Source organism: Protomyctophum bolini (assembly GCF_963924005.1).
Source record: "Protomyctophum bolini genome assembly, chromosome: 15".
In the NCBI taxonomy this organism is placed as follows: Eukaryota; Metazoa; Chordata; class Actinopteri; order Myctophiformes; family Myctophidae; genus Protomyctophum; species Protomyctophum bolini.
The window spans coordinates 30,860,250-30,882,429 of NC_137876.1; the positions used below are offsets into that span (position 1 = coordinate 30,860,250).

Consider the following 22,180-nt stretch of genomic DNA (forward strand, 5'->3'; position numbering starts at 1 on the left):
GAATTGTCTTTCCCCAAACCTCGATGTCATTTTGTTATATTGTTATATATTGTTTATCTATATGTTTGTCTTGTTTTTATTTTCTGTTTTTGTTGCTTGTGCTGTACATTTTGCCAGAATTGTCTCATCTCATCTGTATCATATTTCTTCTTAAAACTAAAAAAAGAGCCAGCGTAGAACAGAGGAGCCCGATTGATTGATTGATTGATTGATTGATTGATTGGCACGTCGTCAAGTGCAAGAGGGGCCAGAGTTTAGCCTCGGTCCCAGGCTTACTTATCTGCGAAAAGAAAAGAGGGCCAGAGTGGGACAGACATTTATTATTGGAATTTGGAAATTATTTTTCCTCGCGTGGGATTGGTCAAAGCAGTCACAAGATGTGTTAGGGAAGTAAAACACACACACACACACACAGACAGCCGCCTCCCTACCACCACCACCCACAACAGCAGCAGCAGAGCAGACCCAAGCACAGTCTTCAAAATGGTAAGTTATTGAAGTTGCAGGCGAGAGAATGGAAATATAGCTTTATGAAATCCGCTGTTCTGGTCAATCATTTTCAACGTATACTAATTGTTATTGTCAATGTAGAAGTTGTGAGCGTTAGCCAGACAGTCTCCCCCCAGACTCAGTTCCACGATCTTCCATTCCACCCTATGTTCATTTTGTGATCTGCTGCAACACGTCTTGGTATGGTGAGTTAGCTAATAAGCTAGCTTGCTTATCAGGATAATGATCTCAAGGGTTTTTTGTCTGAGCGTGTTCGTGGCAGTTTGACAGGCTTGAGTGTTGATCAGAGCTAATGGGATGTTTCCATCCCGTTTGTGTGACGAGTTTTCAAGTGAGCATTCATCCCAGTCAGTTAAAAAAGAAGCTAAAGTTAGCATAGTTTATTTCCTGTCTGAAATAGCTAGCTGTCTGTCACTAGATGGAGGAATTCAGGTAGCCAGTGGCCACCTCTGGACGTTTGATCTTGAATGAATGCCTTTTTTAAATCTGTAGAAATCTGTCTCTTGAGCTTGAAGAAATCTTTACTACCGCCTGTTCACGGGAAAGGTGTGCCATAGAATACTTTGATGCAGTGAATGAATGCAGAACACCACCTCGGCACCTCCCTCCCTCCTATGCAGAGATTCTTATGCAGCTTGTGGTTTTGTGGTGGAATTTGTTGAGAGGCAAGGAAATAATACAGGAAGCTGCATAGGATTCTGTGACTGTACAAAGTCAAAAAGTGCAATGAACCGTTTTTAAAACATTAGCCTACATTTAAAATGTAGTGTCATCAGAACTTGAAGCTATCTGGCAGTATGTTGATTCCTAATTTATTGAACGCACACTAAAGGTCTGAGCTGAGGTAACAAATGTACAATCCTATAGTGTATCTGAATTTCAATTCAAGTAAGTTCTAGGTAAATTCTCCCTGCACTATCCATTTACACATGTGATGTGTTACTGTGAAAGTATGAATCTGTAAACTGCCAGTATGACCCTTGCAACATTTCCAACAAGACTTATCCTTATGCATTTTCTCGTCCTGTCTTTCATAGACTTGAGTCCAATTAGTACTCCATCGTTCTCTATGGTACAACCACATTACTCACTAGAGAGAACTGATTTGTCACGTTTCATGGTTGAAAATGTGTTCTATTGGCCTGGGCAGTGGCTCAGCGGTCCAGGCACCTTGGCCGGTAGTCCGAGTCTGGCAGTGTGCCGTGTGTTTGACTCCCGATCCCGACGGTCTTTACTGCATGTTACTCCCCCATTTCCTGTCAGCCTACCGTCTGTCCCTCTATAAAAAATATAAAATAAAGGCGAAAGCCCCCCAAAAAACAATTAAAAAAAAGAAAATGTGTCCCATTCAGTGAGAGACGTGATTGTGTCAACTTGTGTGACAGTAATACATTTAATTAATTTGATTTATATTGCATTTTACTTTTGAAACAAATCTCAAAGTGCTACAGAGTACTGGATAAATTTCACTTTAACTCTCACATCCCTTTGCTCATCTTCCTTCTATACAGAGTGAATCACTGGTGGTGTGTGATGTGGATGCAGATCTGGTCAAAAAGCTGCAGGAGTTCCGTTTCCGGAAGCAAACTAACAATGCTGCGATCATCAGTAAGTATTGTCATTATGTTTCAAAGAAATGGGGAAAACACACAGATTTCCCCTCTGGTAATAATACTGTCATAGCACGGTTTTAAACACAGATGTTGTAAAAGTACAGTCAACCATATCAATGGTATCCTGTCTATTAATTGTTTCTACTCAAGTAATGGACAAGGGGCAGCCAAACCTTATCCAACTGTCACTTATCAATCCCTGTTTCTCAGGAAATACCTTATTCTCTCAAGATGAAGTGTACTAGTCATTTCATTTAGCCAATGCTTAAATGCAGGAGCCTCCTCCTTTTTCCAGTGCGTTTTATTTTGCTGTAATCAGACCATATAAGAAGAGTTGTTTCTGTGCTCTCATGGAATGGCATGGAGTCTGGCAAACCCAGAATACTTAGTACAGGATCGGGGTCTATTTATATTATGCTTTTAAGTGAGAAAGAATCAGGCATGGTGTTATACTGTAACCTGACGCTGCCAGATGAGGGCGGTATTGCGGAAACATATTCCCCAACACAACACTCATCTGGGATCTCTGACGGAGTTGAGCCCTGAGTCAGATCTGCTTCGTACCGAACCAATCAGCGTGAGCTAAAGGCGGGATGCGGATGTGACGGTATATAGACACGTCGATATGATTGGTTGTGTTTGCACGCCCACACGGTGATAGACAGACGCTCCCATCCAATCATCTACCATGTATCTTGAAAAAAAGGAACAGCCCCGTCATCGAATTTGCTTCCGCGATCCCAGATCCAAATAAGCTGTGAAACAAATTTGTGTAGCAAGCTTTTTGGATCTGGCAGCGTCAGGTTAGTTATACTGTAGCTGCCAGCTTACATCTCAGCATGGCCTCAGTTTCATTAGTCAACATCAACCTACACTCCTGTATAGGTAGCATTCATGGTAAATTGGATTATGAGTGTGTGTAGTCGAAGCATTTCTATGGTGTACAGAGGACATGTGATGTCATGACATACTTTGTATTTGTGTTTTTTCTATTCATTTGTTCATTAACAAGTGAATAGAAAAAACACAAATAAAAAGTATGACATCACATCTATTCCTTGAGCTTTTGGGCCTGTGGCTCCCTGGCCACTACTATGAACAAATGCATATACTTGAAAATTAGAACACATTTAGTGAAATAAAACTAAATAAATTGACCAAAGACAATGGTTATATACATTGCTTGCCCTTCAAACTGGGTCAATTCTGCATATTATTTTTAGTACTTGAATAAATAAAGCAAACTTTTTCATGCCAACATTTTCTTTATTCCTTTACAGTGAAGATTGATGAAGACAAACAGCTTGTGGTTCTCGCTGAAGAACACGAGGCAAGTTTGATACATCTTGCATTACAAATTGTATTCAGTATCGCAGTGAGGCTGCATTATTAACATAAAGCTACATTTTTGGGGGGTATCAGGACACTTACTCTGTAGTTTGAGACACTAATGGTTAAACTTTAAGTTTCTCAGAGGTTAATATTTAAAAGTTAATAATAGTCCTGTTTAACCCATTTTGGACTGAGCCCAAAAAATGCCTTCTAAATCCTGACCTAAGTTTTCTGAAAAACAAATATTTATATACATCACATTTTTGTAATTTTTGAATACTATACATACTGTACCGGACCCCAAAAGGGGTTCCCGTCCAGAAGGGTTAAAACGCCAAAAGGTATTCCCGTCCTGAATGGGGAACTTAAATGGCAAAAAAAATATTTAAAAAAGGAACCCAATACTGAATCACATACCAAATTGCCACTTAACTGTCTACTGTCTTAATCTTTTTATTTTGTTTTGTTTTTTAGGACATTTCGCCTGATGATCTAAAGGAGGAATTGCCTGAAAGGCAGCCAAGATATCCTTTGAATTAGAGTTGGATAATGACTCGCACACACTGCCCGATATTTGCTCAGATTATGCTGTCGGGGACCATTTTTGGCGCTCGCCGACAAAACCCCCGATCTGACACAAGATCGGTCTTTGATCGGCGAGGTTTTGCTCGCTGTGTGTGAAAGGCTCTGTGAGAAGACATAGCGCCGATAAAAGTGCTCGCCGACGCCTTCCCAAGCGTTGCTGAATATCAAGCAAGTTTGATATTTGTCGCCGACTGGACACGTACAGTATGAGAAGTCCTGTATTACAGCCAATGAGAGCACAGGACAGCTGTGCTCACTGCTCACTGCACTGCTGTCTGTCGTGTCGACTGTATCGATAGATGATCAGATGATAATATATAACCATTATTCCTTGGGTAAATCCATGTCCTGTGTCATACATGGTAGCATTAGCCCAATGTTGCTGTTAAATAAACCATAACCAAATCATTTCACTTGAATAATGTTGATAAAACCGCATCGGAGCAAACTTTTGGACCTTGTACGCTCACAACGATATAATGACAGACGATTTAAAAAAAAAAGACCTGTAGTGAAATACATAACGATCTGATGACTCGCCGATAACTTTAAAACTTCTACAGTGTGTAGGGGCCATAAAACAAATGCAGGAGGAGGCGGACACTGAAGCAGCGTGGACATTTAAGCATTTTATTAGGTGCTAATATACAAGAAAATGAAAGTGCACCACGATGACAATCTGTGGCACTTTTGATCTTCTAACGATAGGTAACTTGTTTTCTTTTCAAGGGCCTTGAAAATAACTTCAGACTCAACTCCTCACAGTGATGATGAAGGCTGGATATCCGAAACGTCTACTATTTGTGATGTAGAAAATAAAACTGTTAAAATCCATTCTTACTACTTTAACTACTTTTACTCATTTTCTGCCTCTGCAATGCAAAGAGCACTGATATACTCGGTAACATTTATTGATTATGCAATACTCAAAGTGATAGCCCTATTTTGGGCGATCCCCCCCCCCCCCCCCGAAATATAGAGATCACAAGCTCTTTTCATGTGCTATAAACTGCAAACCTGAAGGTAAATATTCTTAGCCAACTTGTGCCACGGTTGCCTTACTGTTCTGTTTACAATATATTACTGTCTTAAGTATGAGACAGAATTTTCCTTAACCCCAGACACATTTGTCGTGTACAGTTATAAATACGACCATGACGATGGACGTGTTTCTTATCCCCTCTGCTTCATCTTCTCAAGTCCAGTGGGTAAGTACACTTTTAGAACTAAATCTTTACTGAGAGGGTGGGGGGGGGGGGGCTTAAAAGCACACACACACACACACACACACACACACGAGAATCATGATGTGTTATTTTTTTATTAGGTTGCAAACCAGTGCAACAGATGATGTATGCTGGAAGCAAAAACAAACTGGTGCAAACTGTTAACATGACCAAGGTTAGTAAACTATATCTGCATGCTAGCTTAATGTATTATTTATTATTATTATCATCGCTACCAGGCCGGGAGGCAGAGATTATGTATGCAATTTATTATAAAGTGATTTTGAAAATATTCAAAATAATGTTTACAAAGTGCTTCAATCAAATAAATTGTTTAACTTGTTTTGTTACTAGGTGTTTGAGATCAGAAACACAGAGGACCTAACAGAGGAGTGGCTTAAGGAGAAGCTTGGCTTCTTCCGTTAAAGGGGACAACTTCCAGTGGACTGAGGTGCCAGCCAGGATGAGGATCAACATTGCACAACTTGTTTTGTCTCTTGGGAGAAAACACCACAGTTTATGGTTCCCTCCCCTGTACCAGCGTTGGGTTAAATAGTATTTGTAAGTACCGATTGTTCGGTTTTGTTTAAGTGCCAGATGGGTGGGGTTTGCCATTTATGGTAGTAGGTCTGCCAGAAAGTTTACTGAGAAATACTTGAAAGTCAGTTTTAGTGTTGTTTTCTGTGACTAAAACTCGGAAATCATGGTAAATGGTGGAAATCCCAGCCATCTGGTATGGCAAGCAAAGTTAAAGCAAATTAAGTATTATTTGCTAATATTTTTTGACCCAGTTATCCTTTGTACCACTACCTATCATGAAATCTCTTCCATGTGCCAGTTTGTCAGTAATGAATTAACACTTCCATGCATATTCAAGTGGAGAAAAAATACTAGACTTTGTTCATCCCTCCTAAGCATGTGCATTCAAAACAAATGTTTAAAGGCATTTCCTGGCATAACAACATTTAGTTTACACACAGTATATCTTTTGGTAACTGTGAACCTACGTATTTCTTTAGCGTAGCTTTGGTTTTTTCTTGTCTACAAATCACTATTTGAGGGAGCTGTGATTTTAGGAATTTATATTTTATAGTATTAATAACAGATGGTATTTAGAGTTATGCAAAGATAAATGTGGTAGCATTCATTTTTATGGTGTTCCTGATCATGCACTTCACACTGACATTTGAACAATCATAGCTACAATTCAAAGATTGCGATAGACTTTTTTTTTCTCCTATAAAGATCTCTCTGTCAGTGGTTGTTATAAAAGGCACAATACTTGGCACAAAACGTGAAATAAATATTGCAGTAGATGAAACACAAATTCTGCAAATGTTGACATTTGGCACAGCAGATGCGTACCGGTATTTGATGGTTTAAGCCCAATTTATGCGTTTAGCAAAAAGGGTGTTGTGCAACGTTTTTCAGAAATTCACATTTGTAATGACATTGTCAAACTGACATGATACTCCAAAGCATGAATTAGCCATTATGCTGTCATGGCCCATGCATGTACCTGCTCAAGTGGATATCTGTCAATGTTGTATTGATAGTGATTCTTTCTACCTGGGACAGATAGTCTGCAAAGCAGCATCCTGCTAGAAATACAATAAACTTGTTGGACAATTTGTCTAACAAATGTCTGTCACATCTGCAGTGTGAGTAATGACAAAATAGCAGTGAGGTAAAAAGTATATTTTGCCATTGACCTGCATATTTTTATAGTGCACACTGCACACAACATTGTTTCCAATTAACATTCCTGAAAGAGCTTCTGTTATATCAGTGGCAACAACTTGATATTGACAAACAAATCTCAGTCTATATACATTTTACTTGACAATGTTTGACAGTGCTGAAAATACTGCGCACGGAATTCCAAAGTCTTTTGAGAGATTAAGCTATTGTGCATTATAGTTATTACTGTTTATGAATGTTGTACTAATCCTTATGTAAAGTTACTTTGATTGCATTGTAGTCATCATAGCCTTGAGGCGTGCAGCTTTGAGGATGACCTTGATATCTCTAAATGATACTTGTGCTCAATATTTAGACTTGGTATAAAAAGACGGCATCCAGTAATTGTTTTTATTCACACACTGTACATAAAAAAGGAGCTTGACAAGAATTCCAAGTGAATGCTGTCTATCCATGAGACTACTACATCAGAAACAAGTGAGGGATCTGGCTGTTTTGAGATGCCTTTAGGTAGGAAATGTGCCACATTTACAGTAGTATGTCATACTTATGCCTTGTCCAAAATCGTTTTTATTCTATTTTATGTACTGTAATTGTGAGGCCAAATTGAAAGACAAATTTAACAACTCCCTCAAAATATAATAGTGGTTATTATTATTGTACATAGAACGCTACGCTTAATGCAAATCACAAATCAACTTTAAACTTAAAGCATACACTGTATATCATTTAACACTTCCAATCCTGTGCCAGGTTTAACCCAACAAGAATGATGAGATATATAATATATCTAGATTTGTTTTGCTGTTTAAATTGAAGCATTTAACAATATCACTATCATTAGTATATTACACTGATGGAAAAGGAAAACCTTGTAACTTCTTACATGCGTTCTGTGTTGAAACTGAGGTTATGCACGGCTGGGTACAGAGGCTACAGGTTTCATAACACCAAGTACACATGGAACCTGCTATTGTAAATGTTAACGAATGCATTGTCTTCAATCTGAACTGAGACTTTTTTGGAATGTTCCAAAACAGTAAAATTGACTATTGTGGCCTAACTTGATACCGATTGTAATATCACCTTCACATTTGCAGTGAACTAGTTTTTCTGTGAATACAAAATGCTTTATATTTGCTAAAAGCAAAATTCTTAATCTGTCTAAATTTGGTGAGCTACTGCAAAACTAGTGTCTATCTTAACAAATGACATACCATAACCCTGATAAGTTTCCCAGCACAGATCCAGGCATGTTTTTCTCTTATCTGCATATTCTTTATAAAAATAATAAGAATTTATCTTAAATTATTGATTTAATCTGTGCAACACTATAATTAACGTTGGTACTTAAAATAAGTTAATGTTTGGATTTCAGATGCAGATCTATGTGTGGGGACTGCAATCTGACTCGATGTCTATAAATCCACTATAACAATTTGTTAATACTAGAAATGTGACATCTTCCTCTCATATTGACAAAATCCCAAGTGATGCATTAATGTCATTTGTAGTTTTGATCCATACATATGATTACATCTGTGGATCTGATACCTTTAGTTTCTTTGCAGATAATTTATCCTATATCCGGCCACCATCTTCCTGTTTCTGGCTTTACTTTTGAATGAAACTGTACATGAAATATGTAACATTACCAGCTGCCTCATGGCATCAGTGAAACTTGTGAAATATTTGTATTTTTCCATACTTTATACAATGTCTAATGATGTCCCAATAAAATTAAAGTGATGTTTAGCCTTTTGATTGCTGGTCATTTTAAGAAATGCATTTATTGTATTACTTCATTTAAATAGACATTTTCACACAAAGACCAAAATAGAATGTTGTGCATATAGTATGTCATTTTTGGGCTTCCTTAAATAGTCTGCTGTAGCTGAGTGATCTGTAAACATAGGGATGTGCGTACCCGGGGAGCGTTCGTTTTGGTTCACGTTATTATTCCCACGTTAAGTATTACTAGTAGCTAGCTACAAATGCCCTGACGCTTGTTTTCTTCTTTGCTTCCTAACTTCCGACTTGTCTGTGACGTCATCGTATACGTAAGTGTGTTCACACGGAAACGATGCAAAGACGCATTGTGAGTTTATTTGGAGCAGCTACATGCATCATTGCGTCTTTGCAACGTCATGTCGCAGGCTTCCATTGACAATTAATGGTAGAGACTACATCGTTTAATCTGCCGGTGTGAACCTATTTTTTTTATTACAGTCTATGGTGTGAACGCAACAATATTAAACGCCACCCTTGCGTGTCTCGCGGTGTCTGTAATCAAACAACGGTGTGACGACACACCAGTGACAGATCTCAAATCAAAATCACTACAGTACAAACCAGCCAGGCAGGACAGCAGCAACAAGCTTAGCGGAGCTGCCTGCAGGAAAAATGGCGTTCACATTCGCGGCCTTTTGTTATATGCTTGCGCTGTTGCTCACGGCAGCCCTAATCTTCTTCGCAATTTGGCATGTAAGTACACAAGATGAATATGTGATAGTCGATGTGTTAATGTCGCTATAATAACAATACCGAATGAGCCTACGCAGTAATGTGGGTGTGTGATAACGTTAGGCTAGTCCGTTCAGTGCGATTTATACTCTTTGTGCCGGTGTCGCGCACTGGAAATAGCAGATCTACAAGCCCACATGCACGTTTCACTGCGACGCGGTGTGAGCTTTTAGATCTGCTATATGGTGCGAGCATCCGTCAAGCATTAGCTAGTTGTTAGCTAGCAGGGGGGACGTTGCTGTCATATGGCAGAGAGGCTGCTAGCGTTAGCCTCGTTTGTCACTCGACCAAAAAAACGACGTAATTCCGAGTTTGAAAATACGGCTTTTTGTCGAGCGTTTGAGCAGCTCGCCGCTGATCTTTAGAGCAAGTGGATGGACCATAGAGCAGTAGTGGACCATAGACTCGACTGAAGGCAATGTAAGCGGCTGCGCAGTTTGACACGCAGCCGTAGAATGAATGGCACACACCCTGTCTGTCTCTTTCGTGGGCTAGGCTAGCAGTACTAGGCCACCATTGTTGTGACACTGTAATAATGTCAACTGCCTACTCAGGCACATTATGACATATCGCACAAGCAGGTGTTTTGCCATGTTTGCTTAGCCAGAAAACTGCAAGCTTCTATAACTTGATCCTGAAATAACATGGGGAAGCGGTCATCAGTTTCCTTCCCGTTGTACTATAACGGACAATATGTTGTCATATTCCGTATGTTATAATTGCTTAAATGTAAACTGTTAAAGTATTACCATGAATAAATATTTGTTCACACAATATAAACACCGTCTGGCCATGTGACGCGTCCATATGGTGGATATGGAACTTACTTTAGACACGTCTGACTATATAAAGATTCTCTATTCTAAAGCTTATTGGGCTGTTCTTGAAGTTGCATCATTTACTCTGATATCCAGCAAGCAGTACAGATAATAGCACGTAATTTGCCCAACACTGTTTAAAAAAATAAAAACGTTTTTAAGGTATGCTTGTACAAACTGTTACTAACATTGCAATCCCCCCCCCCCCCCCCCCCCCAGATAATAGCATTCGATGAGCTGAAGACTGACTACAAGAATCCTATAGATCAATGTAACACATTAAATCCGGTAAGTGTTATATTGTACATAACAGTAACACTGACTCCGCATTGGCTCTTTGACTGCATGTGAAATGCTTTGTGAAAAGTGTGTGGGTTTTTTTTAAGGGATGAGTTTATCCGCTGACCAAACTTTCAATTAATTTATCTGCACTGTTATGCTGAATACCTGCCTGTAATTAATCAAGCGTGATCTTGTCAGATGTGAAACTCTAACGCATTTTTGTTTTTTCTAATCTGCCTTTTTTACACCTTTTGTTGTCGGCAAAAAGACAATTGAAAAGGTCAAAAAGATAAAAAGAGTCAAAATTGCATTAAAGGTTTGTACCAATCTTTGATCTCAAATGCCCGTTCAAGTAAAATTCAGTCTGCAATATGTCATTTTGCACGGGGGAGTGTTTGCAAATGTCTTTTCAGTCAACTAATCTCAGGAGACTGTGGCTCAGATTAGGATTAGAAGGCATCAGGCCGGTGTCTGAAGCCTTAAACTCTTTCAATAGTATTTATTGTATCCGACCACAATTTGGGCTTTTTGTTAAATTGGTATTTTGTACCATTATTTATTATTTGGTGGGCATTACTTTTTTTTTTTTTACTATATGCTACATGATATTGACGTTCAGCTCTGTGAAATGTTTGGAAATTATCATGTGCACTTAATTGTCCCTTTTGTTTTTCCTCTCTTTTTTTGCATATATCTAAATGACGGAGTGGTTGCGCAAGGACCCGCCCGGCAGCGCTGTTTAATGCAATTTATTTGTGCGGGTTATATGTATTTTTTGTTGAATTACTCATGACAAAGTTGTAAAAGTCAACAGTATGTATGTCCGTAAAATAAGCAAGCAGCACACGCAGACAATACACTAGTTCTTTCATTTATTATTATATTTTCACAATCTGATACGCCGGCTAGCCTACTTTCTAATGTTTTGATAATTTGCGCGACAGATGAATGCATATGACGGTATTGAGTTTCAAACTAGTAGATGATCAGGTAATATGATATGATCAGGTAATTTCAAACTAAGAAGATAATCAGGTAATATAATTGTGAAAAATTATAACAAAATGATTGAAACAAAGAACTATAGTGAATTGTTTGCTAGCGGGCTGCTTGTTTATGTTATGTACATAAATATACCGGTAGTTGACTTTTACAACTTTGTCATGAGTAATTCAACAAACAATACTTGCAACTCGGACAAATACATTGCATTAAACAGTGCTGCCGGGCGTTCATTTATAGATGTATGCTTTTTTTTTGTACCAGATATTTAAGTCCTGAAGTGATGCCGAGCAATGTTGAGAAAGATGATGCATTCTGTGTTGATCTGATGTTACTTTATGTTTAGCAGAGGCCACGGTGCTCATCAAAAGCATTGGAATGTACTGTTAACTTGCAACTCATGACGTTCTACTCATCCAATGTTATTGATGTTCAAACTTCAAAGTACAGGTGTTAACTGAAAAGACTTGCAAATGCTCAGAAAATGCATGATCTTATTACAACCTACCCTTTGTTTGCATAGTGTTGTATTAATGCAAGTTAATAGTAACTTGCCAACAACTGCCAACCAGGCATTACTTGTAAGTACAAATGGGGCTACAGTAACTTCATACCAGTCCCAGTCTGATTTCACAATCCTTTTAAAATTCACCTCAGAAATGAACATTTCCCCACTTGGTTAGCAGTTAAGAATAGGTTAATTTACCAGTCTTGTTTATCCTGGGACTGGATAATGTTCAACTTTATGCCAACTGCAGTTTGATTTACATTTAATTACAGAGCTAATTGAAAAACGGTTCATAGTAGTTACGTAGTGCAGACATTTGATAGAACAATTAGCAAAATTGAGCCAGAAATACAGGTCTTTGGCTATAAATCACCTGGGGTGTGGAACAGATGGCAGATTCTCAACACTCCCTAGCTCAGCAGTATAAGTGAGCACTGATTGGTTAGTGATTTCAATAGTGGGAGGAGTTTTCAGTTAAATATCCCGTTTTATTTCTACTCAAAGAGTCTCTCCCTGCAATAACTTGGAAGTTTTGGCCAGTCTTTTATTTTATACTCAATCAGCACTTCTATTTTAAACCTGGTAATCAAATGTTTTACATTTGGCAACACAGTGCAGGATTTCAACATGCCAGCCCGACTCCCTGTGCTTTCCTCCTACTCTGACACATCCCCTCACCTCTCCATCTGTGGGCTTTTGGTTGTCCCCTGCACACCATGCCCTCTGCTCTATTTGAATGCATGGCTTCCATGTGGTGACTCCATCTGCCCCCCTCCTCAATCCCCACACTAGCGCTGACTGTCACCTTGAGGCAGGCTGCTGCATCAAGACCACTAGTCAACATAATAGCATGGTAACCTGCAGTATGTTGCCCTATGGCTGCTTCTGAGGATATGAGATTGTCCTTAGTGTGTTCTCAGTGCAGAAAATTGTTGAAATGCACCAGTGTCTTTAGGCTGAATTCCCCCCCCCCCCCCCCCCCTCCAGCATCTGTGGTCAGAGCTAATAATGCATGTTGTCACATGTGTCAGCTCTAACGGTGCATGATGGAGCACTGAAAGTTCAACCAGTTTGTCACCTGTTAGCGCCGTTGTTACATAATATGTATAAGAATGGTAGAACCAGTTCAGAAGACTACAGGCAAGCCATTAGAAATGGAGTTATAAATCAAGACTACGCCTACATATTTCTTATTCTATAAATGTACTTGCCATATTTAGATATATCTATCTGTTAGCTTTTACATTTGGACCTAGGCTTGTATGACTGCTAGCAAAATTTCCTTGGTTTCTCTCCCCTCTCTCCTTTTCCCCCCAAATGTGCTGGTTGATCAATTTGCATTCATTTATTTTGAGCCCATACATAGGAACTGGAAATTAAATAAAAGCTTTTTCTGCCTTTATTGATAGGCTGAAAGTAGTCTGACAGGAAATGGGGAGAGAGATGGGGGAAGACACCTGGCAAAGGCCGTCGGGATCGGGAGTCGAACCCACGGCACACCGCCAGGCTGGCTCAGCAGCCTAGGTGCCCAGACGGTTGAGCTAACCGTCCGGGCCATAAAAGCATGTTTTTCTACAGGGAAATTGTTTAGAATGAGTTGAGTAGAAGTTAATCAGGGACATCCACATTTGTTCCTAACATTCTAACATCCTAATGTTTGCTTCTCTTGCTTTTCAGCTTGTCCTCCCAGAGTACCTCATCCATGTCTTCTTCTGTGTGATGTTCTTCTGCGCTGCAGAGTGGCTCACCCTTGGCCTCAACATGCCACTGCTAGCGTACCACGTCTGGAGGTGGGCGTCGTACCCCTGAAGGAATACATATGCATTTGTATCAGTTTAGTCAGTTTTTTGAGTGGAGGATTATTATCAGTTTCAGCTATTGGTTAGCCCATGTCCACTAAACATCAGCAATTTCCACTAAACATCAACAATGATTAATACTCATATTCACCTTCCCCCCCCCCCCCCCCCCCCCCCAAATATAATCCAGGTATATGAGCAGACCAGTGATGAGCGGTCCAGGACTGTATGACCCTACAACCATCATGAATGCTGACATCCTTGCATACTGTCAAAAGGAGGGCTGGTGCAAACTGGCTTTCTACCTTTTGTCATTCTTCTACTATCTCTATGGGTGTGTACATGAGTTTGTGCTTGGTACTCGTTCTGCTGCATTCAATGCCATTGATACATCTATGCCAAATCTAATCCAACGCTTCACCGCCGATGACTGAGATCTCCATCATGTGGTCTTTGTGGTTTGATAGACCGCGCTCTTTGCCAACGTATGAATGGTTCTAGGTTGCGTAGAGACAGATACAAATTAACCGAAATTGAAAATTCCACCTCAACATTATCAGATTTAGAAAATGCATTTGGATGATCAGATTATGTTTTTGGTCAAAACAAGCTTTATTCTACGGCCCATAACTAAAGAACCGATGATCACGGTTACAACATTTATTTTAAATTGGGTTCACATCACGAATCACGTGGGTCTTCACTGAAAAACACTGGTGGCAAATAATTAATTTGGCAGTTAATGTTGAAGTAGCTATTTGTCGGTTCCAAACAAAACTGATGCACCTTGACTTTTAGTTGTACGCAGGCGAAAGAAACAGATTGTCCACAAGTTGAATGTTAGGATTAGGATATTTACTTATCTTGATCCACAAAAGTGCATTTACAGCTTTAGTTTAACGGCTTTAGTTATGGGGTGGCTTTTCTCTGGCTCTCATGATTCTGGTAAAAACGTTTGTCAACCAAGGTGCATATCGTTCCCCAATCACCCAGGCCTACTTAATACCCTGGCTGTCAATTAGGCCTGGTTTCTTGGTGCCCAGAAATAATCCAATAAAGTAATCAAACTAATACCAAATGATGCTAAATAACAACTACAACAATCATGATACCAATAATATACAAACGAAACAGTGAGAATGGCTTCTACAAATGTTACACATTTCTAGTTTAATTATTAAAATGTACTATTTATGGACAAATGCTGTGAGCCTGTAGTAGTGTAACCCACTAAAATGACAACCATTTAGTACATATGAGAGGTTTATTCTTGCATGCACAATATCAGCTTCACATCAGTTAAACAGTTGACAATTCTAAATAATCCCTAGTTGCTTCCACTGTAAAAGTTACACTGGCCAAGTCTTCACCCCACAAGTAATTTGAACCACTTAAGTCATTCTTCAAGCAGAGAAACATTGATTTTGATTGACTGATTCACTGTTTAGTTGGTTCCATACTTTTCTCAGTGGTACTACCTGATACGATGTCAAACCATAAGAACTAGAAGGTCATCTGATCTATTTACCAATTTTCTGTTTGTCTATAGGATGATTTATGTTCTGGTGAGCTCTTAAAGCGAACGACGATGGAAAAGGACCTGCATGTACAGTAGATGACCAAACACTATGCTCTTAGTGGCTGGTGCTGGAACCTGGACCTGCTGGAGACTGACATTTCAGCAGAACACAAGTCACCATTTACAAGAGGATGAACTCTCGACTGACTCCCTCTCCCTGCCCCCACGATACCACCATATGGCGTGTCATTTCAGAAACATTAGCCCTTTTTAAAAGAGTAATCTTTGTCACACCATTCCTCATAATTCTACGCATACGTATGGAAGATCATCAACAAAGCCTGGACTTAAAGTTTGTTTTGTTTCATTTATTCTTCTGGTGTGGTGATTTGATGCTCGGACTCAAAAATAAAATGTCCTACTCTTCGACTGTTTACTACATAGATTTTGTTTTTAAGTGTGCATTATCAGCGAGATTGTGGCCTGTGTGCTTAACTGCATTTAGTATTTTCAGTGAAATAGTTTCCACGCTGTAAGAGAAATCTTATGCCATGTGATTTATTGACTAAATACAGAATTTTAAATCAGAATTTTACACCAATGCCTCCATATGCTTTAAGATTCATTTTTTGGAACAGATTTACACAAAACTTGTGTGGGGGTTATCACTCTGAAGTGTTGCACTAGGACAATCTGTATGGTTGTCATTGAGTTAAGTTTGCAAAATATTTAATACCTTTTTCATGTTTCCTTGGATCATATTGAAATGGCATTGAAATATCAACCCTACATCTGTGGCAATGTTTTTTTGTGTCACAACATACTTAACATCCCCATGTAGAAATATCCATGTAATGTGAAATGTAATTCTCTTTAGAAGGTATACCTTACTATAAAACCATGCTAAATGAAAAGGTAGAATCAGTGTTTTCTGGATTAGCAGGTCCTTCATGGTCCTCATTTTGCGCTTTGATAGACAAAAGTCTGTTGTGCCTGTCGACTGTACTTTTTGACTTTCGTCAAACATTTTTAACATCATATTCCAATTGCATTAGAAACTCCAGTGTTTTATTTATTTGATGTTAAAGTTTTTGTACTTTCTTTCAGGTGTTATACACATTTGTGTGTTTTCTACATCAAATCCAGAATAGTGAAATTTAATCTTTAGACAATTAGTTGAAATTGAAAATATTTATTGCCATTTTCCTACTTGTAAATGTATCGGGGAAAGGGATGAACATTATCACATTTTACTTTAATGTTTTGAATTTAGATCCCACCATGTCATCAGGGGAATGAATTTTAATTGCGATGAATCCAAATAAACCCATTTCACTGTACGATATTTTGAAGACTAATATTTCACATACCGGTACATGATTTTAGAGAAGATTCCTGTTGAAACAAATCTAGATGGGTTAATTACTACTACCAGCTAAATTAATTTGTCTATGGCTGTTACACTTTACAATCAACATAGCAGTGCCACATTTAGCTGGTATACATTAACTTTCTTTTAGATAAAGTGGACAGGGAGTAGTTTTTTCACCTATCTGGAAAATAATTAACAGTACGAGGGAAAAGTGTCATGTAAATATTTCATGTCTACTGTAAAAAAATAACTTAAATTTTCAACTAATCCCACGAAGACTTGTTTAAGTCTGTAGAATATAGCTGTAGCCTTTTTTGATAGAAGTTACAATTATACTGTTTGACTATATGACCACAACTGGAAGTTAGGATGAAATTATTTTATTGGGATCAAAAGCAATGCACATTAATTGAGGGGGGGGAGGTGGACAATAATATATTAAGACTTCTTTTAAAGTGCAGTCATAAATGAACAGTTATTTCACACAAGCTGGAAAGTGATCTGGTATTTCCACTCCCTTCCATGAAGGACAGTGATCACCGGGACACTGATCTGTCTGTTGGAACGTCCTTGCTTTCTTGGTAGGCGGAGTACTTTTCACGAAACTCGTGCAGGAAGTTATATTGCTGTAGGACAATAAAATTCAGAAATTATCAACAAAATGTTACACATTCAATTTTAAAGCATTTAGGTACACAGATACCCACATACCATGCCATCAACAACATTTTAGCTGAAGGTTCATCAAGTATCATTCACCTTGACTGTTTGTATCGCTCCACCTCCTCTGAGCTCCCTGAGGATCTCTATGGCCTTGTTTGGCGTCATGGTAACAGACAGCTGCAGCAGCAAACACGCAGCAACTAAATGTAGGAGATGTGGGCTGTTATCATTCACAACACATTAAAAAGTAGGAAATGCAGTATTTTGTACTGTCAAGTCAAACTTCACACCCTGTCGGATAATGTTCACAAGACTGAACCAATGTTTAAACTGTATACAGCAATTAAGTCTTACTTAGTCCAGAGCGTCCCAGGCCTCCGTAACAGCTGAGGGAAGAAGTATAAAATCCTTTTGAGTACAAATGTAAAGCGGAGTCACATTGTGTCAATCTAAGAAAAAGAGGTTTCTTGTGGGAATACCCGTCCCTCATTATGGGACAATGGTATCCTATAGTGGTGGTGTACTCCTGCTCTCACAACTATAACATAGTATCATATAATATAAGTATAACTAAGATGGAACACAAAAACAAAACACACAGCCATACATTCTTGAGGCAGACAGTACAATAAGAGTAAAATACTATAAATACCATAAAAAGTAATACTAACCCCCTCAGGGTTCCTTGAGGGGATTCCAAATGGTAGGGATCGATCGGGATTTTTTTTTTTTTTTTTTCTCTATATGCAACGAGGTATAACTTGGGTGTTTGTGCTCCTATCTGCAACTGGTGCTGTTGAATGGGAGTAGTCCACAGACATGATATAAAATATACTGTTATTGGTGCCAGGGTGGGACATTTGTGCTTTACAACATGGTGCTGCTGAATTGAAGAGACCAGCTTGATTAGTTTGTTATTTATTTTCATTATTATTAAAAAAAAATAAGCTTTGGGGAGATGTGTTGCTAAGTGGGAGCTAATTATAATGATGCATTTGATAGAACAAAACATTTGAGGGTGTAGCATTTTGTTCATTATTTGTGAGGGACGCTCTTATCATCATAAGCAGTTCCTGAGGCTAGTTATGGTGGTCCTGGAAATCAAATCAAAGAGCTTGGAGAACCACTGGTTTAGAGCAAGTGTGAACAAACTCACTGGATCACAGTCTTCCTGTTGTTCTGCAGGTTCAACTGCAGCTGCTCTAGGATCTGCCAGCACTGCTCCATCTCTGGGGGGCAGCCGTCTGGGAAGGGCATGTGGTGCACACTGAAGCCCCGCTGGCGGTACGCCTCCAGGAGGGAGGGGACCCTGTACTTGTGAAGCTCCCCTCTGGTGCACAAAACAAACACATCCTGCACCCCTTGGTTCTGAAGCTCCTCTGTGGATGAGATGTGAGGCAAAAGTGATGTACTGGTATACAACAATGTGTGGTTCTCCAAATTTCTAATTTCAAAGTTTCCCAGTTTGATATGCATTAGGCAGGCCAAGGATCCCCCAATTTTTCTATTTCTGGGAGGCCCATCTACACTGTACAATTTGAGGGAAAATCTGATTGGTCTAAAACAGTGGTTTTCAACGGTTTTCACATCAAGGCCCATTATTTATTCAGCATTTGAGCCACGGTCACGGACCACCATTTGATGAGATTATGCCTTTCAGACCCATAAAAAATTCTATATTTTGTTGTCGTTGGATAAGATTTTGTCCCCAATTCCATGCTGTGTGTTGATGTTGTGCCATAGGAGAGATAACAAGCAATTCATATGGTATTTTTTACCTATGTCTCTTTGGAGATTTCTTCTGATATCTTTAAATCTGCATCCTAAAATCAGATCAAACAAATTAATGAACGAATGAATGAATCAAGATTTAAGAACAACTGTAGTAAATCTCACTTCACCTGGTAAGGGACAGATACCAAGAAACTGGGAACACTCCACTATGGACAAAGATAACCTTGGAGACAAAATTAAATGCCCATTAACACAATCTGTGGAAGATTCTCTGGATTTAAAATAGAAACACACCAAAAACATTTGCAATACCAAGAGATCTGGAATGGTGTGAGCTGCTCCTCTCCAACATCTTCCTCATCAGATGAGTCAAATTCACTTGTCCTCATAGCTGCAGTGCGATGCAAGGCTGACAGCAGGGTGATAGAGAAGAAATGGATGATTTACACTTTACAGCTGTATCTCACTTAACCACTTTCCAATGCAGCAATGTTTTGGACAGTACAGTATGCGATATTCTTTCCCTCCCCGGCCGAAAATAGCGTATCTACAATTAGCCCCATATGTTCCCTCTCCCTACGCTCATTCTGTAGCTCCGAGATGAGGTCACACACTGGGCCCCTCCCACCGCGTTTCAGAAACGGCGCAAGTTTCCGCTATGTAAGTCTCTTACCCTGACGCCACGATTAATCCAAACGTGAAGGGGACGTGAAGGGTTTACATTAATTCAACCATAACAACGCCCAAGAAAATCCAACTAGAGATTTGAACCGAGCCTTTACGTCCCGTATTTTGTCAGTCGCTTCCATGTTTATCAAGGAAGTGTGCGTGTGCATGTCGAGTGAACTGAAGTCAGTTGGAAATTTCGACCAGGGGAGGCGCCGGGGAGGCGCTAAAGCTTTTCAACTTCCTTGATAAACATGGAAGCGACTGACAAAATACGGGACGTAAAGGCTCGGTTCAAATCTCTAGTTGGATTTTCTTGGGCGTTGTTATGATTGAATTAATGTAAACCCTTCACGTCCCCTTCACGTTTGGATTAATCGTGGCGTCAGGGTAAGAGACTTACATAGCGGAAACTTGCGCCGTTTCTGAAACGCGGTGGGAGGGGCCCAGTGTGTGACCTCATCTCGGAGCTACAGAATGAGCGTAGGGAGAGGGAACATATGGGGCTAATCTACAATCAGACATAAAAGTGTAAAACGCAAAAAGTGGTTACATCAATGCACAAGTATATAAGTTAATAACAAGGTTATTTCTCCAAAATGTAATCCCTCGCACACGCTGACTGCTACTGATTGGCTACCGCTAGCTTGGGCTAATGGCTACTAATAAATAGTTTTGACTCCGATTTAGTGGCTTGGCTTGGCAGTAAAATGGATAAATGAAAAATTATTTCAGTTCTGTTTTCCACATTGGCAACAAGAAACGATCATTTACTCAGCACGAAGCTACCAGGAAACATGTCTTACCAGTGAATTCAGTGACAGTCCACTTCACTGTTTCGTTATGAAATACAGAAGTCGTTCTGCTGCTGCTCTTTCGATTCAAAACTACCAAGCCAACCAGTGTCAAGCATAGCCCATAGCCACACCCATTTGCAAAACAAGTCAACATTGAGCGCGCTGGAAGTATCGTCCTACATGGCCCGGCTGCGATGCGGCCCCGTAGCATACCTCTGTGATGAAGACTGTTTTTTGGCGTACCGGTAGTTGCCTATAAGCCTATTTATCTCCGCAAAGTCGGTCAAGTAAATATATTTAAAACAAAAGTTTTAGAACATGCAAAACTCATCCCCCCTTTTTTTTTACTCAGAAAGTTACTATTTGTTATTTTAATTTAGAAGGTGGTAACTGGCTAATTATTTAATATGAAAGTGCTGAGGTGACATGTGTGACATTTTAAATTAAAATTACAGAATTAAAACACAGAACATATAGCATGTGGCCTGTGCTATACATTCAGCAAACATAATGTGATTTGATTGCCTGCCAGTGTAAAATAGCCTACTATCTATGCCGACAAATGGAATAGAATGAATGAGGTCTATTCTACACACAGCTCAGCAGCACATCTCTCTCTCAGGCAGAGACAGCGACGTGCACAGTTGCCCACTGCCAGGAGACAGAGGGCATCTGCTGCGTCCTGTCCTCTCAATGCAGCACACAGCTAAACGCGCCGCCACGCCACCTACCTCTTCTACCAGCCAGCCAGCGCAAATTAATCTAAAGGCGTTTACGGACGTTCGAGATTACCACAATATGCTTTATTGGATTGTTTCAAATGATTAGAGAGATGCAATACTGAAGAGCTAACTGAGGTGAGTTGTTTTATAGTGGGGTCACTTTCTTTTATGCTTTAATTACCAGCGTTCTCTGTCTTCTTTGGATGATGGTGTCATCTATTTTAGGGAGGAAAGTATGAGCCTATGATGATGAGCACCTATAGAAGAAATTGTTTCACGTTTACCACCAGCACTTCATTCTATGTTCAAGAGACACGGGCGACCAAACTCTTTGTGCAGGCTCTGCTATTTTGGACAGACAATTATTCATTTGTAGGCTATTCAGTCGATTTGCAGTTTAGGCTGAGATGATATCTTTCTTGGAACACTTTCAAATATATCCACAAAAAAAGAAGATCAAAAGTGGACTAGGCTGACCAGAGATATAATATTATATTATATTTGTAACTTATTTTGTTTAATATACAAAATGGGGCATATAATAATGATACCTTTCCTTTTTTCTCTATTAATTTGTGCTGACCTCTCTCTTCTTACATCACTAGACTTATAAGGAAGGGATTTGGCTCCAGTCATTCCCCCTGCAGAGTTCAGCTCTTTGGCTGCCGCTCACTTCCACAGCAGAAGGGTTGCTGGCAACGGGAGTCACCAAGTAGGTACAATTTAAACACTAGAAATGGTTTAAATAAATTGCTAGTAAAAGTAGGCCTATTATTACTTGTTATATCCATAGTCTACTCTACACAGT

General features: G+C 39.4%; 3 protein-coding genes across 3 annotated transcripts; 2 read left to right on the forward strand and 1 right to left on the reverse strand.

Moving 5' to 3' along the window:
* The first annotated feature begins 401 nt into the window (after window positions 1-401).
* Window positions 402-8,722, forward strand: gmfb (glia maturation factor, beta). The gene is made up of 7 exons (XM_080784658.1): window positions 402-486; window positions 2,022-2,118; window positions 3,404-3,453; window positions 3,930-3,979; window positions 5,166-5,248; window positions 5,368-5,441; window positions 5,621-8,722. The coding sequence occupies exons 1-7, from the start codon at window positions 484-486 to the stop codon at window positions 5,690-5,692; spliced, it is 429 nt and encodes a 142-aa protein (XP_080640784.1). The 5' UTR covers window positions 402-483; the 3' UTR covers window positions 5,693-8,722.
* A 401-nt stretch (window positions 8,723-9,123) lies between these two features.
* On the forward strand, window positions 9,124-16,758 carry cnih1 (cornichon family member 1). The gene is made up of 5 exons (XM_080784657.1): window positions 9,124-9,451; window positions 10,528-10,596; window positions 13,778-13,890; window positions 14,090-14,233; window positions 15,449-16,758. The coding sequence occupies exons 1-5, from the start codon at window positions 9,371-9,373 to the stop codon at window positions 15,474-15,476; spliced, it is 435 nt and encodes a 144-aa protein (XP_080640783.1). The 5' UTR covers window positions 9,124-9,370; the 3' UTR covers window positions 15,477-16,758.
* A 426-nt stretch (window positions 16,759-17,184) lies between these two features.
* Window positions 17,185-20,702, reverse strand: cdkn3 (cyclin dependent kinase inhibitor 3). Its single transcript, XM_080784654.1, has 8 exons — window positions 20,660-20,702; window positions 19,500-19,596; window positions 19,355-19,410; window positions 19,232-19,276; window positions 18,610-18,832; window positions 17,808-17,839; window positions 17,550-17,653; window positions 17,185-17,416 (listed from the first exon to the last, which is right to left on the reverse strand). Exons 2-8 carry the CDS (start codon window positions 19,574-19,576, stop codon window positions 17,327-17,329), a joined length of 627 nt encoding a protein of 208 aa, XP_080640780.1. The 5' UTR covers window positions 19,577-19,596; window positions 20,660-20,702; the 3' UTR covers window positions 17,185-17,326.
* Between the last annotated feature and the right edge of the window lie 1,478 nt (window positions 20,703-22,180).

Excerpts from the sequence above, each read along its gene's own strand:
- cdkn3 (XM_080784654.1), bottom strand. The coding sequence starts at position 19,576 with ATGAGGACAAGTGAATTTGACTCATCTGATGAGGAAGATGTTGGAGAG. Across the intron at positions 19,277-19,354 it reads TGGTATCTGTCCCTTACCAG|GATGCAGATTTAAAGATATC; the intron begins GTGAAGTGAGAT and ends ATCTGATTTTAG. Across the intron at positions 17,417-17,549 it reads GAGCGATACAAACAGTCAAG|CAATATAACTTCCTGCACGA; the intron begins GTGAATGATACT and ends ATTGTCCTACAG.
- gmfb (XM_080784658.1), top strand. Across the intron at positions 2,119-3,403 it reads TAACAATGCTGCGATCATCA|TGAAGATTGATGAAGACAAA; the intron begins GTAAGTATTGTC and ends ATTCCTTTACAG. Across the intron at positions 5,442-5,620 it reads AAACTGTTAACATGACCAAG|GTGTTTGAGATCAGAAACAC; the intron begins GTTAGTAAACTA and ends TTTTGTTACTAG.
- cnih1 (XM_080784657.1), top strand. The coding sequence starts at position 9,371 with ATGGCGTTCACATTCGCGGCCTTTTGTTATATGCTTGCGCTGTTGCTC. Across the intron at positions 9,452-10,527 it reads TCTTCTTCGCAATTTGGCAT|ATAATAGCATTCGATGAGCT; the intron begins GTAAGTACACAA and ends CCCCCCCCCCAG. Across the intron at positions 10,597-13,777 it reads AATGTAACACATTAAATCCG|CTTGTCCTCCCAGAGTACCT; the intron begins GTAAGTGTTATA and ends CTTGCTTTTCAG.